Here is a 19,251-nt window from a genome sequence, read left to right on the forward strand (position 1 = left end):
TGCCTTGGATACGCACGTGACTTCTGTGTTGAGTTGTGATTTTTATTATTTTTTATAGGAGTTGGCTGCTTATATTAATTCGCTGTCTTTACGTATTTTTGAAGTTATTTCAGTAATATTTTAAAACGAATATGGCTAACTGCTATTCTTCTTTTTAATTAACATTTATTCGACTTTGTATTCTATTTATACATATTATTGGATAATATTAAGTTTAAGGATAATATTAAGTTTAAGGATAATATTAAGATATTAAGTTTAGTCATTAATATGCACAAATTACATTTAAACTGAAAATATCATGAAAAATTAGTCATAAGTACGAAACATAAGTACACGTTTAGACATAAATGCCCATAAAATATGTATACAAATAAAGTTACAGCAGTGTGTTTTACTCGTTCGTTTTTATTAAGGTGGAAGTCTCAAAGGTAATTTGTAGACATCCTGCATATCTGCAAGTCGTGCTTGTCAGCTTAAAAATGTGAAATCCATTTTAAAATGTAAAAATTAAAAATTCAAGAAGTCTTTCAAAGGCGATAGATGGCGGCACTTGCAATAAAGACACAAAGCATGTAGTTCATAAATCCATAATTTATTAAGTTTTATTATTTAAGAATGGATTCCGTATATAAAATGCAAATCAAAATACAAACATCATTAACGATAATTCACATTTCCTTTTACAACTAACATTCGTTTAACAATTCATAATTTGTAGTAAGAAGTTAGAGAATATCCATGAATAAAATAAATGCTAAGTACAATTCCGTAGGAAAAAAAAAAATTATACGAGAAGAAATTTGTGAGTTAATCAAACTCAATAATTTATTTATATGGCAGTTTGCCATGTCATCTGTCTATGCATGTTATTCTTATATATTGCATGTGTTGATTTCTTTCAATCCAGATACGAATGCATGCATTTCATAAATTATAAAATTTGTTATGCTCATAAAGAAAATGTTTTGTCATGGTGAAAGAATATTGACGTCAGTGTTTTAAGTATTGATAACCCATTGCTTTGGGAGGGAGGAGAGACAGACAGAGGAAGAACAGAAACGGAAGTGGGAGAAGACACACACACACAGACGCAAGAGAAGAAGGGACAGAAAGAGAAAAGGATAGAGCAAGAGACCAAAAGGAACTTTTCTTCTTATTTCGCACAATAGGTCACGGTTGCAGAGACGCACACAATTTAAAAGCTGTCTTAATAAGATTTGTATCCTCAAGGTCTTTGCAGTTACTTCTTCGACCTCGAGATAGGATTTTCTTACTGTCGCCTTTCATTTGTTCCTTCATCCCATCCCCCGCTATCTATCGTAGTACACGCGCCGACGAACGGAAATGTACCCTCCTTAGAAACCTACCCTCGCGTGTGTGCATGCAACACACGCATGCCTGGCTCGAGCTGTTGCGTGCCAGCTTCCAGTATATCCTTTCGGCTACGAGGAAAATTACTGCAGTCATTAGTCCCAATAAGAACAAGTAGAAGGCGCTCTGAACATCTTCCAGTATTAGCTCCCTGGCTACTTCAGACTGGCTTTTCGAGTTTATCTTTATTCCAAGGTAATCGAGCTCTTCTCGAATCCAATGATCGATCAGGCCTGCTTGCACGATGTTCTGGATGCTGAAAACAGAAAAGAAATGGTTATCTTATTTTCAACTTAGAGCCAGTTTTGAATATTTGATACGTTTGTTCCAACTACAAAAGACAAAATGAAATTAGGATTACTAGTGACCTCTAGCGAGAGGTATGAAAAAGTCGGGAGATAATTGTCTGCCATCCTAAAAAGATTCTTTTTTTGTGATAGAACAATGGAGGAGCCCTACATAGGATTAAGGGGAGTGTTTTATTCTATAATAAATGAGAAGGGAAATTCTAAAGAAAAGTTATTTGGATATTTCTAGATACATTTTCAATGTAGTCAAAAACTACATGGAAAATATTACGAAATTATGTCTGATTGAAGGAGATACAAATAATGATCAATACTTTAAAAGAAAAATAAAATAAATGTGATGAGGTTTCCTAACATTCTTTGCGTTTATAAAAAATTTAATTAAGGGATGTTTATAGAAAATGATTAATGTTATGAGAGGACTCGGTTCCGATTCTGGTGTTGAATCTCTCATGGCTACTACAACCATAGCTTAGATATTTGTGAATATCTAAGTTAAATTTAAAAAATAATAATAATAATCAAGCTGAAACTAGTAACGTACGCATTTATTCGTTCATGGCGAGTGAAATGCAAGAGATTGTGGCAAAAGTATCATATCGTGGATCGGTAAAATTAGTCACGCCATTGTAACACTGTGAGTTGGACATAAGTCTGTATATGAAAAAGCCCCTGTTACTGAACCAGGGAGAAGTAAACATTTATTTTTCCACAGGCATTGATACCTACTACCATGGTAATTGCACAACTCACTGAAAAATCGTCAATCTTCAAAACCTGCATAAGTTGGCGATCCACGTTTTGTGGTTCTGGGGAAGAATTAAAAGAAAAATGCAAGTGAATTTAATGACAGAAATGGCGAAATGTCTTTCGTTAAATAAACCTAATACTCACTGGTAAACAAACAAAAATTCTGATCGAGTTTTTTAATCTTTCAACACATCTAAATGAGAGAAAAATAAAATTAGATAATCTTGATTTATTTTGTATTTCGTGTGTGCGTGCACAAACTGTATTCTGCGTGCTTTAATATCGTACTAAGGTGTACTTTGAATTACTGTGCGCAAGGTAACTGTGGTATAGCAACACCGCCCTTTGAAGAGGGTTCGACTCCATTCTAAGAGTAAATAATCTTCATAAGGATTCTTCAAGTGAAGATGACTTTGCTGATCACATACGAAGTGACAGAGTATTTCCTCTAAGGGAAGGGGGACCGTCAGAGAGTATGCCCTGTAGAAGACTATGTAAATGGGAATAATACCGATTACATTACCAAAATTAGATTTATAAGAAAACAGTTCAGTCATGTTCATCTTGCTATTTTGTGTAAAGGAAGATGCAATGGATAAACAACTTCCATGTAGAGTACACTAAGGATTAGACACCTCAGAACCCTTTTTTCAACTGACTCGAGAGTAACTTCCTAGACTGAGCACTGCGGTGCTAATAGTTTTAATATTTACCTTTGGAGATAATAATCGTGCCCACTGAAGATAATTTTAGTATTTTTTATGGAGTAACAGTCATTGATATGCCTGCAGTGTTTCGTGTACTTTTATAATCTGTCTACACACACACACACACACACACACACACACACACACACACACACACACACACACACACACACACACACACACACACACACACACACACACACACACACACACACACACACACACACACACACACACACACACATAATTAAATTCAATTATAGTTTAATTAAAATTCTGATTATTAAATTATTAAAATCAGAAACTGAAAAAGCGTTTCTCAAATGCTGTTCACTCACACTCCATCAATCTCGTCCTTCAGCAATGACCCTTTGTCAATAGCGATGGAGAAATGCAACGTAGTGAAGAGATCTTTAGAGAAATAGAACTTTTCCTTGTCGAAATCCTGGTAGGCAATCAACTCAGTTATAAGGCGTGTGGATAAGAAGGCGTAATTGTGATTTAGAACGCGTCGAAGACCCTCCTGATGAGATGAAACAATGTTGGCCGGATCTCGAGACATGGCTGCACCCAAAGAACTCATTATTTCATTTGGCGTATCCTGAAAAATAAATTTCAATATTGGAATAAAAATATATAGCAAATGTCGTAGTTCGTAAATGGACCGCTTGGTGGCGGTGAGATAGTAAAATCTTAGTTCGTGGATCGATCCCTAGGTGGCGATGCAATGGGAAAATTTTAGTTCACAAATCGATCACTAGATGGCAGTGCTCTGTAGTTTAATACAATGTTAATAAAAGCTTTGTTTCTTTCCTGTTTTTTTTTTTTTTTTTTTTTTTTTTTTATTATTGTAATTTTTTCTTCGGCCATTTTTTCCTCTTACAAGAAACAAGTCCAACTAATGAAATTCTACTTTGAGCATTTTTAATTAGAACCTTTTTTTTTTTTAATACGCGTGCTTGTTTTAAATCCCCGTTGAACAGCCAATCGTACCTGCGTGCTTTTTTTTTTTTTTTCATTAGGTGACATTATTAAGCGCATTTAAGTACGAAAACGATAAAAGAAAATTACTCTACCATGACAGAAACACATCCCATATGGGTCTGTTAAATCCTTTTACATGCAGAGGGAACAGCGTTTTGCATAAAACAACGGGAAGTACTGAACCCATTAAAAAAGAAAAAATCACTTGAGGGATGGGCAATATACTGTGGGTAACATCGTGAAAAAGTAGCATAATCTGTCGACTTAACTTTCATTATAACGCAACCAATAAAGGCACGTGCACTAAAACCATTTGTTTCAAAAAAAAATCTAGTTTGAACTTTCTGAGTTTTTGTCACGTTACCTTAGAAACGACGAGAGTGGACTGCAATGTGTATTCTCACTTATGAGAAGAATAAATAATGAGAACGTGTTTACCAAAAGATTCCTTTTTTAAAATAGTTTAGCGTCTATATTATTAGCTATGACAGTTAAAAGTTGTAAGAACGTAATTTCTGTTATTATTAAATTTTCTTATAGAATATGCAGTAAACTTATATTTAAAATAAAATTTACATAAAATATTTTAATTCTCACAAAGATATTAATAATATTAGTGAATTATTTAATTGCACCTTCTTTCTTTTATTATCATTTTCATATATAAGGTTTTTGATTATTCCACAACGAAATGGGAGCCAGATCGTTTGCCTGAAGACATCATGAACTTAATCAGAGACAAAAACAGAGCTCGAAAAAGATTCCATAACACGTGTGCACCACAAGATAAAACAAATCTAAACAGACTAAATGGGGCAGTAAGAGATGCACTGAAAGCTCATAGAGACTATGTATGGGATGAAAAGTTATCCTCCATTTCACCTACTGATCACTCCATCTGGGGACTACTGAAAAATACCAAAAACAAAGGCAGATCAATTCCCCCAATATTAACTGATCAGGGCCTTGCTCACACAGATGTGGACAAAGCAGAGGTTATAGCGCACAGCTTGGAAGAGCAATGCAGGCCTTCGTATGGAAACGTTGACTTTGACCACATACATAAGATTCACAGCAAGGTCAGACACTCACTCAAACTTCCTATCACCAGCACTGACCATATTGCATCAACATCACCTGCTGAGATATATGACATTATTAAAAATTTAAAGAACAAAAAAGCTCCTGGACCAGACGGCATTACTAATCGTGTGATTAAACTTCTGCCCCGGAGGGCAGTAGTATACCTGACCAGTATAATAAATGCAATTTTAAGATTTCACTATTTTCCTTCCACTTGGAAACTGGCTGACGTAATTCCCATACATAAGCCAGGCAAAGACTCACACCTACCCAAAATTATCGTCCAATCAGTCTCATCTCAAATCTGGGTAAGGTTGCAGAGAAGGTCATCCTCTCACGACTTCAGACCTCAATAAATGACCTAAACATCCTTCCAAAAGAACAATTTGGTTTTAGGCAACACCATAGTACTACCCAGCAAATCCACAGAATTGTTGAATACATCACAACCAGCTACAACTGGTGTCAGTGCACAGGCGCTGTTTTCCTAGACTTATCCAAAGCATTTGACAAAATCTGGCATTTTGGACTCCTGCACAAGCTTATCTCAGCCGGCATCTCACCTAAAATGGTTCATTTAATCCACTCATATCTTCAAAATAGATCAATGCAAGTAAAAATCAACGGTTCTACATCCTCCCAGCGCCACATCTTTGCTGGAGTGCGGCAAGGATCTCTACTGGCTCCATTGCTGTTCTCTATATACATGTCAGACATCCCGCACAATCCGATGACTTCCATTTTCTCCCTATATGCGGACGATACGGCAATACTAACCAAATCTCTCAGACCCCTTTTCATTACCAGAAAGCTTCAAGAAAACATTCTAAAGCTGGAGGGTTGGTTCTCTAAGTGGAGATTGGAAGTCAACTCCCAGAAAAGCTCAGCCGTTCTTTTCTCAAAAAGGCCAATGTCTCCTGTAGGAGATTTGTTACTATTCAATACTAAAATTCCCTGGCAGTCAGAAACAAATTACCTGGGTGTAATTCTCGACAAAAAGCTATCTTTCAATCAACACACCAAGTCTGCGTGCACAAAGGCGTCTAAAGCCATAGCACAGATCTATCCGCTAATTAATAGAAATAGCAAGCTCAGCAACAGAATGAAATTGCAACTATACCAGATGATAATTCGTCCTATAATCACCTATGCCTCTCCGGCCTGGAGCCACACCTCTAATGCTAACATCATCAAAATACAGCGAGTGCAGAACAAGTGCCTGAGAATGATTCTGAACGCCCCGTGGTATGTTAGAAACACTCAACTCCACAGAGACACAAATATTCCCTATATTTTCTCTTTTCTACGATCCTTAGCCACCAAGTTTTTCCTAAAGACGTCCACACATCCCAACGATTTGGTTCAACAAGCTGCAGCATACGATCCAACGGACATATTCAAATATAGAAGACCAAAAGCTATATTGGCCTCCTTTAGTGATGCATAATCTCCATGCCCAATCAGGGCGAGCATTCTGCTCATAAATTTTACCTTCACTGTAACCACAATAGATAGCGGGGAATATGAAAAGCATCTTGCTTCACCCCTAAAGACATAAATGTCAATTGTCAACAACGAAATGGGATAGAACATCTGATTCCCGGAAAAGTCCTTTTTAGGGCTTCCAGGGTAACAAATGGCAATGCTGTTGCCAATGAAGTTTTAACTGAGGCTCGGCTATTGCCGTTACCCAGCCATGACTAGAGCGTTTAGCTCAATAACACCCCATCCACACAGATTTTCTTCATTCAGATGACGGGATAAAGAGTCAAGGACTCAGTCCATCGCCCAGTTCTTTTAAGAACTTGAAGAACAACGAAATGGCAGTCTTCAGCAGTAAAGTTCTTCTCAGCATCCTCTTCACATCCAAATGAATTAGTACAACAAGCAGCAAATTATGATGAAACTGACTTCTCAAAATACAGGAGACCCAAGGCCATCCTACTTCCAAATGAAGTTCTTTAAATCGCACCCACTCAGGCAGAGCACTTAGCTCATAAACTTTTCCTCACGCAGCAATCCTTATCAGATAGCAGGGATTATAAAAGCATTTTGCTTCACCCTTATAGTCAGCAACGTCTTGCGTCTCTTACAATGAAATGAGAGAATTGAATATGAATCAATCGACCGTGAGATGCGGTGATTGATTCATTCAATCCAATACCCATGGAGGGTAAAATGGATGGCAATGCTGGAGCCAATGAAGTTCTTACTGAGGCTCGGCTATTGCTGTTACCCTCCTGCCATGATCAGAGCTTTAATAGCTCAATAACACCTTATCCGTACACTGTCCTCTACAGATAACGGGGAAGATGAAAAGCATTCTTGCTTCGTCCCTATAAGCCAGTCCTTATAAGGACTATATAATAAGAGGGGTGAGTCGGTGGGAAGAGTGGAAATGAAGTTAATCGACCTTGAGATGCGGTGATTAATAATATATAATACCCTTGGATGGCAATGCTGTAGCCAATGAAGTTCTAACTGAGGCTCGGCTATTGGTGTTACCCTCCTGCCATGATCAGAGCTTTAATAGCTCAATAACCCCCTTTAAGCCAGTCCTTTTAAGGACATATCATTGTCCTTAAAAGAGGACAATGGCAATGCTGTTGTCCTCTTTTATATAATTAAATAATATAGTTTATATAACTAATATAATTAAATTAAATATAGTATAATTCTATAATATAATATAATTTAGTATTGATTATTCCGATTGCGTAATATATTTATTACCGATTGCAGTCAGTCCTCAGCTTGCGATGTGGTACCGGCATAAGTTGGAACCATACGGCCCATAAGGAAATGTTAACAGTTAACATGCTAAAAGGTATTTGTCTGTTTTGTTACAAATAATATGCGCTTCTCTGCAAGTAAAAAAATCAGCTGGAAGCACATGGTACAAGAGTATTTCTTCAAGGCTGCTGCTTTATAAATTGGACGATCCATCGAAGGGGGTCAACAAATTCTGTAAATGCAGGAATTGCAACAAGGCCTTCTAGTGATTCCTTCCCAAAGTCTGGAGATATTCTTAACTTCAGTAATAGTCTTATCCTGAGAACAAAAAAAAATTCTCAAATAAACGCCTTGAAAGTAATACCATCCGTGGATTGAAGATGCGAGGTGGTATTTGGTGAATGTGTTGATGGGATGGGAGTCGTAAGTCATGAATTGGCTATGCTCTAGTGGTGTTATCACTATATATGGAGGGCACGAAACGCCGTAGCATTAGGACAAAAACTGTTATGAGGCGAGTAGAAAAATATGTAGAAAATCATATAACTGACAGGGTAAGAAGGTCAATAATAGAGAGACATTGGAATTATTAGAAGCTATGGAATTTCTGACGAACAGGTGACAATAAGAAAAGAAATGTATCATGGGAGTTGTGTTATTGCATAGCAAGCAACATCGGAATGGTTTGAGATAAGGACCGGTGCGAGACAAGATTGCGTAAATGTCTGGATTACTGTTGAACATAATCATTGATTGGATTTTAAGAAAATGTTAAATGAAATCCTATATCACAGCTAGTGATCTAGATTATGCAGACGATATAGTTTTCATACCATCACTGATTATACAGCAAATTCGGAATGTAAAATAGCTGAAAAAATGGTCTTAAAATAAATACGAATAAACGAAAAGTTCCTAAATGTAACAGCAAAATGCCAAAAAGGAATTAAAATTGATCAAAACACAGCAGAAGCAGCTAAGAATTTCACATTGTTCGGCATGTTTATAGTTATACTGAAAAGGGATGTTGAGCAGCTGCAACTCTTTATTTATTTTTTTAAGGCCCAGCAGAAAGAAAAAATGATTGTTGTCATTTCGATGGGGCAGGGACTTTGGAGGTACCCTTGTAGAAGCACTGGAGCCGTGGATTTGTGAGATTTATCTGTGAGGTCATCTAGAATTGCTCATAAATGACCTCACAGCAGGAAGAGCTACTTTGGTGCGTTTGTAGTGCCAAAGGACACGAGGTTGGGAATGACCGGAGGGTGTACGGGTTTTGTGGAAACTCGCAAAAAATGTGATCCGAGATACTGAGAGAAGAAGTGACTTCTGCGGTGTACCTGGAGGGAGGAATGGTTACGCAAATATCAAGGGTGTTGGGAGGGTGGCCTGGGTGATCGGGACAGTAGATGTACAATTTGCGTTTAGATCATTGCGTATAGCAAACATTTCCGCATCTCCTCCAGATTATCAGTGGAATTGGAAGGGGGAAGTCAGCTGAACTGCGTACATTAAGGTCACCCCACCTAGGAGTATTTGGACAACCGGGTTGTAAAAAGTCACCTTTTTATCTTCGGAGTGGTTTTCGGAATTAGCAGCGGATGAATACAACTGAATCGGACAAGGAAATGTCTCATAAAGTCAGAAGAAGGAAAAAGCAGAGAACTCAGAGTTGTGTGGCACCCTTGTGGCGAAAGGAATCGGGCAGTGGAGGTGCCTCAAGTTGTTAGAAATGAACAGACCTCCTTAAGAAGAGGAGGTCTGGTGTAGATGAGATAGGTCATTTATGTGGAGATTCCTGTCACTCGTATTGTTGAAATCGATGTGTACGTTTTTTTGTTTTTTTTTGTAGGAATGGTATTGTGGCATGATCTGCATGTTTCGTTTGTTTGAAGGAAGTTTATTTTAATCGCAGTGATACATCACTGTACGTTGTACGGGTCATTTTCATTAGGAAATGGTTTAAAAGATAATAGGGAGAAGAAATAGACACCTAGACAAGACTACCAAATAGAGAGTTATGCCAATGAGATAGGTCTATACATAATAAATAACGGAAAAACTCACGTAGAAATATTATTTAAAAAAATATTTTTTAAAACTTAATGAGATAGGTCGCTGTTCAGTTTTCTGGTCTGGACAGTGTCATCCATATACTACTGATAATTCCCCCCCCACCCTAGGTAGCGGATTATGCACCAGCTGACTGGGAAGTCTCTTAACTCGTTACTGACAGACTCAGGCCCGAGTACCATCTGGTGACGCGCCTGCTGCACCATTTTACCGCTGTCTCTTCGAAATGGAGGTGGTTTCGATCTCTAAGTATGTTGGGATTCACTTGTAGGGTATCACTAACACCGCACGTTAAACGATTGAGGGGACAATGACCGTTAACTAGGAAGATCTCTTTTAGAGTGGGATTGCTCACTGGGTGGGTAGGGCAGAGTCTCTTTCATGGAAAGAGACTCTGACCTACCCACCCATGAGAAAGAGTGGTTCTCAATTGTGTATTCTGACCATCAGTGGCCATATTATTTAATATACTAGGGGGATACTTCCCCCTGGCTCCCAACCCCCCCCCCCGTGTTCTGGACTGGCAGGCCGGTTTACCTTGAATTCTGATGACTCGAATTTTGAAGACTCGACACTCAGGGTAGCCCCTGAGTTTTAAAACGTTTCAAAAAACGTGACATAAAAAGGCTTATCATTTTATATAGTGTATATAAGAAAACAGTCTCTGAATGACACCCCCCTTCTCCATAAATAAAATGAATGTGAGAAACGTACTTGAAAGACAGCATGCATCGCTGTGCCCCCTATGGCTCCGCATTCCATCTTGTTGTCTTGCACAGCTTCATTCAGCTGACCGATGGTTGCGATGAAGGGCTCCAATCCAGGAAAAGTCATATACGATGTAAGAGTTCCGCTGTAACTCAGTAAGAGAACCATCGTACTGATCCACCAAGATGCTAACAAAATCCGCACTGCATTGGTATGGAAAAATTGAATATTTCCTCCTATAAAAAAAAAAGTTATTTGAAATTAGGGAGAGAAGTTGGCGCAAATGTTAAATTAAAGCCTTTAATAAAAGGAGAATAAAAAGAAATTTAAAAATAAATAATGAGAAAGAGAGATTCTATTATATATGTTATGAATGTATTCATTTGAAAAGATTTAAGACGCTACGTTTTGTGCTAGCAGCGTAAACATAATTCAAAATCTCTTACCTCGATTTGTCAGAGTCCTAAACAGATACCACATAACATCTCTCAGATTTGAGCATGTATGTAAAACACCTTGCATTTGGACTTCTAATTGATTCAATGTCCGCAAGAGGGCACTACCAATCAATAATGAGCTAAATAAAGCGATCCAAAGCTACAAAAAATTAAAAGGAAACATTCTGTTGTAATGAAGTGATTTTTGTTGCCATTTTCCATTAGCTAGTTTATAAGACGTGATTAAACTTCAAGAAAGTAAAGCAACCTGAGCTATTATTTTTAAACATGACTTCACTAAGTGCCTTGATTCTACAGCGCATATTTTACACAATAACTAATTAGTCAATTTTAAAAACATTATTGCTTATTTTTAGGAATACATCAGTACTGTATAAGCATTTGTAGTCTAAACAGAGTTATGAGGTATTTATTTATTTGATTTTTTTGGGAGTTGTTAATTTTTATATTTATTTTGCTGAGTATCATAAAAACTTCATCTTAAGACATATACGTTCTTTATAATGAAGGACCCAAGAATAATTTTTCTATTAATTATTAAAAATAATATATTATTATATTAATCGATGATTCCCCATTAACTAGGACGATCTTGTCCAGTTTAAAACGCTATGACAGCGTTTACATATATATGTTGAGTGGTGTGGAATTTGTGAATGTGTGGAGTGAGTTCGATGGGCGAAAGGATTTATATAAGATGGATGGGTTACATTTGAATGGATTTGGTGTACGTAGGCGTGAAAAAGTGTTGATGAATGAAGTGGATGTGCAGAATGAGGGAAACTAGATTTATTAAGGGGTGGGGGAAGTAGATATGCAGACCTTAGGGAGGCAGTTGAGTGTATGAATGAGTATAATATGCCCGAGTGAGTACGAAGGACAACAAATCAGAATGGGATAGTTAGTATAAGGCATCAAAGTAGGGATGGGACAAATGGGCTTCTGCAATTCATGTACACTAATGCCAGGGTATTAGGAACAAGAAGGGAGAGTTTTTGGCCTTGGTTGGCACTTCCAGGCCACAGGTTGTTGGTATTAGTGAAACATGGCTGACAGAAGATGATAAAGCTAGTGGGATTGAATGCGACGGGTATAGCGTGTTCGGGAATGACAGGGAGAATAAAAAAAAGGGGGGGGGGTGTTATTGATGATAGCTGATGAGTTGCAGCCAAAGAGAATAGAAGTTGAATTGCAGGATAGAGAAAAGAGCACATTTGAGGCTGTTTGGTGTGAGATTGAGGCTAGCAGAACAAAATATATAGTTGGGTGCTGCCATAGACCAGGTGATGGAATGGATGATGGGGATAGTATGCATAAGCAAATAGAAGAAACGAGCGGAAGGAGGGTAATTATTATGGGTGATTTCAATTATGGCAACATTGACTGGAAGGAGGAGAGGGTACATGGGAGGAAGGAATTGGATTTTATGCGGTTATTAGGGACAACTATCTGCGACAGCATGCAGTGGAAAATACTAGGAGGCAGAGAGTGCTTGACCTTGTAATTGCATCAGAGAATTTAGCTGTAACGAACATGACCACGTTGCCACTAATTGGTGAGAGTGATCATAAGGTCATGACTTGGGAGGTGGCTAAAGGAGTCGAATTTACAATTAAGACAGGGTACATGTGGAATTACCTGGCTGGTAAGTATGACAAGCTTAGGAGTGTGCTTGGCTCTGTGCCATGGCATGCAAAACTGCAAGGGCTGGATGTTGATAGTGCATGGGAGGTGGTTATGAAGTGTTTGCAGGAGGCAATGGTTGACTGTATACCAAGAGTCCGAATAATAAATCAAGTAGGGGTTAAATGGATGAATAACACTATTAAGTTTGAGCTGCAAAAAAAAAGAAACAATTGTGGAAGAAATTTAAGGAAAAAGGTGACCAACAGGTGCAGGAACAGTATAAAGCTCCGGCCAGGAAGGTAACAAGGGTGGTAAGAAAAGCAAAAGCGGATTATGAAAGAAAATTGGCCATGCCGGCTAAAGAGAATCCCAAACAGTTTTTTCAATATGTTGCAAGTAAAAGGAAAAATGTTCATGGCAGAATGATTTTAAAAAATGCTGAGGGTAGGGAGGTAACCGAATCAGTCGATATAATGGAATTACTGAGCGAGCACTTTGCAAAAGTATATCATCCAGGTGGTGACATTGCAGGAATGGAAAAACCAACAGCTTATACGGGAATAGTGATGAATGAAGTAGAGGTAAATAGTCTATTACAAAACCTGAATGTCAATACATCTGTGGGATTGGATGGTATACCAGCTCGTGTCGTACGTGAAGCGGCTAAAGAATTGTCAGTGCCCCTGACCATTTTGTTTAATTTGAGCCTCGGGTCGGGGTCAGTCCCAAGGGGGTGGAAAGAGGGGAAGATAGTTCCGCTGCATAAAGGTGGTTCCAAGGCTGCTGTTGAAAATTACCGGCCAATCAGCATAACAGGAATCGTTATCAAGGTCTTGGAGAAAATAGTCAAGAGGAAAATACAAGATTGGATAGAAGAAAATGGGATACTGTATCGGGGACAGCATGGTTTTGTGAAGGGTAGGTCATGTCTCAGTAACTTGCTCGCGTATTATAACACAGTGACGGCTGAATTGGATAAGGGTAATGGGTTTACAGTGATTCTACTGGACCTTGCTAAGGCTTTTGACAGGATACCACATGGAGTTCTAATTAGCAAAATGCTGCATATGGGGATGGATATAGGGTTGGTGAGATGGATACGAGGGTGGTTGACGGAGAGATATCAAAGAGTGGTTTATTCAGGAGAAGAGTCCAAAAGACGGCCTGTGACTAGTGGTGTGCCACAAGGATCTGTTCTTGGACCACTGCTGTTCAATTTGTTCATTAATGATATAGGAAAGGATCTGAGAGGAACAGTTCATTTGTTTGCCGATGATGCAAAGTTGGGTAGGGCAATAGTGAATGCAGATGATATCAAAATTTTGCAGGATGATTTGGATAGATTGGAGGTCTGGGCTAAGGAGAATGGATGTCAATTTAATGTGGCAAAATTTAAGGTTATACATTTTGCGGTGAAAAGATTAGCAGCAGTTTACTACATTGGTGGAACTGTACTCCAGGATATTAATGAGGCACAAGATTTAGGAGTGTTGGTGGATAAGGAGTTGAAGTTTAGGGGACATATTGCAAAAGTGGCCAAATCAGCTCATCAAATCACTTGGTTGCTGAAGAATACTTTGACAAGCAGAGACAAGCAGGTTATTGTTCCTCTATATCGACCCTTGATAAGACCCATCTCGACTACTGTGCCCAGATTTGGTCACCTAAGTTTCTTCTTGATGGGGAGGAGGTGCAGAGGATCCAGAGGCGAGTGACCAAGATGATAGCAGGTCTGTGGAATGAACCATATGAGAACAGGTTGAGGATTTGTGGGTTGCAAAAATTGGTTGATAGGCGGAGGAGGGGAGACTTGATTGAGCCATTCAAATTACTGAAGGGTTTCTATAAAATTAGTTCAGAAGATATTTTTGAGAACAGGGCTGGTTGTGGGAGGACTAGGGGACATCCGTGGAAGCTGGGTAAAAGTGTGGTTAGTAAAGGTGTTAGAGCTGGGTTCTTTACTTTTAGAGTGGTGAATGAGCGGAATGGGCTGTCAGAGTCTATGGTGGATGCTGTGATAGTGAATGAGTTTAAGGCGAGGTATGATAGATTCTGTATGAATGTCATATAGTTGTGTGGACATGATGTTTAAGGCCTCCCTCGATGAGTCAAAGGACTCCCTGGAGTTGCCTGTAATAATAATAATAATAATGTTTACACATATACAGTGATATATGTTTGCACATATACAGTCATATACATATAAAACGCTATAACAGCGTTTACATATATATATATATATATATGTTTACACACATGTATATATATATACAGTGATATACATATATTCTATATTCTACTACACACACACACACACACACACACACACACACACACACACACACGCACACACACACACACACACACACATATATATATATATATACACACACACACATATATATACACACACACACACACACACATATATTCTACTACATAAATATATAAATATATACAGTGTTATACATATAGATATATTCTACTATATAAACTGATCAGTGCAATAATAATATATAACACTGTTCTTAGTCTAATTATGATGGATTTTGTATAAAAAATATTTGCAATTAAGCTTATTATAAAAAAAATTTGCAATTACTATATATTATTATAGTTGCTATTATATTTCTAATCTAATATTAACGAAATATGTTTTATATTTAAAAAAAATACAATTTTATATTTATAAAATGCAAAATTCATTTAAATATTTTTAACATATTCCTATTTTTAAGTAAAAAACATATTAAAATATATGTTATCTTTTTAACATTTAAAAATATTTTAAATGTTTCTAACTATTTTTTTTTTAAATAATAAACCATATAAAGATAAAATTATTTTTTATGTTTTATTAATATTTAGAAATATTTTCATTGTACTGATTAAATAGTAATTATTATTTAATTGTCTATTTAATTAATAGCTGACTGTCTATCAGCTAAAACCGATAGACAATCTCATCGTAAAGAAATTTAAAAATTTTAATTAATCGGTTAATCCCCCCCCTCGTTTATGTTTTTCAATTTAGTTTAATTTCATTCTGATACTTTGAATCTTTATTGTTTAGGAAGTGTCGTCTAGATAAATGAACAGGTAAGATTGTTTAATTTTACTATTTTTACCTCTAATGTGAAAGGTTTAAGAAGAACGAAAGTCTTCTCTTGCATTCTGGGAGCTTTCGTAATAAATATCAGAGGGTCGTACACATAAGGCACCGAGAAATCAACAACCCGACGCCTGGTGTACGTTTCAGCGATCATACTCATTGCTATATCTGCTTGCTAAAGGAAAATAATAAAAAAAGCATATTTAAACTAAATTACATAAACATCAGTTGATCGCATTAATGTTTAAATAATAGTTGAGAATAGCAGCATCGCTATTAATACCTCTCCTGGCACTTGCCTTAGAAATTACCATTCCTAGAAGTCCGGATTTGTAATCTTTAAAGAATTTGTCCACATTTCGGTCAGGAGCCACAAGTATTTTATAACTGAAAAGCAAAAATAAAAAATCTTTTAGCAGAATTCATAAAAGAATTTGAAATAGGTGCTTTCGAAACTCACGAAGAAAGATTCTTTTTACATAAAATGGTTCGGATTTTATTAACCATCCTAAGCAGTCCCACAGACAAAGATGCCATTGCATTCTGATCGCCAAAATCGTTTAAATGTGTGTGTGTGTGTGTGTGTGTGTGTGTAAAATGTCGCGCCGTTGGCCTGATGGCTATGCCTGGGGAAGGATGTCCTAGGTTCAATTCCCGTCGACGACGTGAGGAGCTTAAGGATCTTTCTCAGCCATAGCCGAGTTAGCTGGTCTTTGGCGTGGACAGCAGGGGTTTTCCCCCCAGTTTGTTTTTCATCCCGCAAGCGGGCAAACCGGCCCATAAACACACACAGATACAGTCATGAATAACCCCTTGGGGGATACAGCAGAGGAGCGGCAAACTGGCTGCAGTAACCCCTCATTAGGAGGGGCTCAGCCCGTCCTAGAAGGAACACCAGCCACTTTTATTTTTTATTTTATTTTTTTTTTTTTTTGTGGCTAGATGGTGGAGCAAGAATGCTTCATATTCCCCGTTATCTGTAGAAGAAAATGTATGGAGAGGGTGTTATTGAGCTATAAGCTCTGATTATAGCGGGAGGATAACAGCAATAGCCGAGCGTCAATTAAAACTTCATTGGCTACAGCATTGCCATCCATTACCCTCCCTGGGTACCCATTTTAGTCGCCTCGTACGAAATGCATGGGCTACAGTAGGGCTATTCTTATCCCGACCACCACACGGGATGCTACAACTTTTGTTAACTGTTAACTTTTATGGCGAGATGGATGACAATCCCTTAGATTTTTATCCTTCATCGCTAAAGAGTTGAGAAATGAAGAAAAGATTATCGAGCACCTGGCTCACCCAATTTAGGGCCTTGTGAGAGCGCTTGTACCGATGAGCAGAACTGCCTTCGGACGCTTATGTTTCCATCTGTCGTTCTCATCGTAGTTGGATGACTCTTGAATGGGTTCATTGGGGTGGAGAGCCGCCTTGACGAAGTATGTAGAGGCAATCCGTCAATCCGTAGAAGTAATTGGGTATATCTGGGATGTTAGTATCTCGATGGAGGAGAGCATTCCTGACAAGCCACGGAGCATCAAAAATCATACGGAGACACTTCTTTTGAATCACTTGTAGTTTCTTGATGTTGCTGGGGGGGGGGGGGGGCTCCAAGCCGGTGATCCGTATGTTAAAATGGGTCTGATGATTGATTTGTAAATCCGTAGCTTGTTTTCCGTGCTAACTTGGCAGGTGATAACTATAACACCATAGCAAGCCATGGTGGTTGATGCTGTGCTTGGGGCGTCTGCAACGTAGATGTTGAAAAGCAGCGGGGATAGTGGCGAGCCTTGAGGTACACCGGCAGTGATTCTTTTCGGAGTGGATTTGAGTCCGCGTAGCTTGACTTGGAATTTACGGGGTTTTTTTTAGAAAGGAGTCAGCTTATAAGGTATAGTAAGGTATATTGGAATGCTACAATTTGGGAACTGGGAACTTCTTTGGGAAATGGACCGAGTCCTTGACTCTTTATCCCCTTCATCTAATTTTAGCTTGTGTATGAGAAGATTATTTTGGGTAAATTACCCGCTCATTGTGAGCATTGTAAGCTGTATTAGCTTTATCTTGCAATGGAGGATTTTGGTTTTTTATGTTTGAAATGATCTGAGGATTTGCAGTCTGCTGCCTGTTGAATTAGCTGATTTGGGTGATTATCTGTGTCTGCGAAGAATTTTTCTGCAATGCCTGTCATGTAGGTCTTGATATCTGTAAGGTTGGCTTCCTGATGTAACTGGAGGTTTCTCATGAACCAAGGGGCATTAAAAGCTATTCTTAGGCATTTGTTCTGGATGGTCTGTAATCTGTTGATGTTGCTTTTAGCTGTGTGTCCTCAGGTTGGTGATGCGAAAGTGAGTTGTGGTCTTATTACTGATTTATAGAGGAGGATTTTGTTATTTATGTTTAGGAAGCTCTTCCTATTCAAAAGTGGATACAGTTGTGCTATTGTCTGACTTGCTTTGGTGGAGATACTATTTATGTGTCTTAAAATTCAGGCGTTTATCAAGATGAACTCCTAGATATTTGGTAGAGTTTTGCCAAGGGATGATTTTTCCAAACATTTGTATGTGTGTGTTCGGTTCTGGTTTACGTCTGGTGAAAAGTACCGCCGAGCTTTTTCCTGGATTGATGGCAATGCGCCATTTGGTGTACCACTCCTCCAGTTCATTGATTGCTTTCTGTAGCTTGTTTACGGCCAGATATGGACGGAGGGATCTGGCTATGATAACTGTGTCGTCGGCATAGAGAGCGGTGATGGATGGGGACAACTTGGGGAGATCCGCCATGTATATGGAGAAGAGTAGGGGAGATAGCAGAGAGCCTTGTGGGACTCCTGCCATGACTCTCCTTTCTGTGGATCTGACACCGTTGAGTTTTATTTTAAATTTTCTGTTACTGAGATATGATTTGATAAGTAAAACTAATGGTATTGGGATTCCTACTTGGTGTAGCTTGAAAATTAGACCACGATGCCAAATTCTATCAAATGCTTGTGTTATGTCCAAGAAGACTGCGCCAGAATGTTGGTGCCATTCAAAATTTGGAGGATCGTAGAATGCTGTTTTCTGAATCCGAATTGCTTGTCTTGTATGACTTGGTTGTTATCTGTTGCTTCTTGAATTCATGTTAGTATAGCGCGTTCGGCTATCTTGCCTACACACGATAGAAGCTGATAGTTCTGTGGGAATTGTGCATTTTCCCCAGGTTTTTGAATTAGAAAGACATCTGCAAACTTCCATCGCTCTGGGAAATAACTTAGCCGAAGGATGACATTGGTGATGGCTACCAGATGTATAACCCCTTTACGTGGGAGTAGCTTGAGCACCTTGTTCCTT

General features: G+C 38.2%; 2 protein-coding genes across 2 annotated transcripts in view; both read right to left on the reverse strand.

The window, feature by feature from the left end:
- Positions 1–644: 644 nt before the first annotated feature.
- Positions 645–16,085, reverse strand: LOC150095148 (glutamate receptor ionotropic, delta-1-like). Its single transcript, XM_090411488.1, has 5 exons — positions 15,933–16,085; positions 11,167–11,317; positions 10,727–10,956; positions 3,478–3,740; positions 645–1,630 (listed from the first exon to the last, which is right to left on the reverse strand). Exons 1-5 carry the CDS (start codon positions 16,074–16,076, stop codon positions 1,318–1,320), a joined length of 1,101 nt encoding a protein of 366 aa, XP_090267614.1. The 5' UTR covers positions 16,077–16,085; the 3' UTR covers positions 645–1,317.
- A 55-nt stretch (positions 16,086–16,140) lies between these two features.
- LOC150095149 (uncharacterized) overlaps positions 16,141–19,251 on the reverse strand; it is a 206,381-nt gene continuing 203,270 nt past the window's right edge. The window contains exon 21 of the mRNA XM_090411207.1: positions 16,141–16,303. Within this exon, the coding sequence (XP_090267333.1) occupies positions 16,141–16,303 (163 nt within the window). The remainder of the gene's footprint in view (positions 16,304–19,251) is intronic.

This window comes from Typopeltis vanoorti, chromosome 21 (genome assembly GCF_054136105.1).
Source record: "Typopeltis vanoorti isolate ZY-2024b chromosome 21, IOZ_Tvanoo_1.0, whole genome shotgun sequence".
NCBI classification, from domain to species: domain Eukaryota; kingdom Metazoa; phylum Arthropoda; class Arachnida; order Uropygi; family Thelyphonidae; genus Typopeltis; species Typopeltis vanoorti.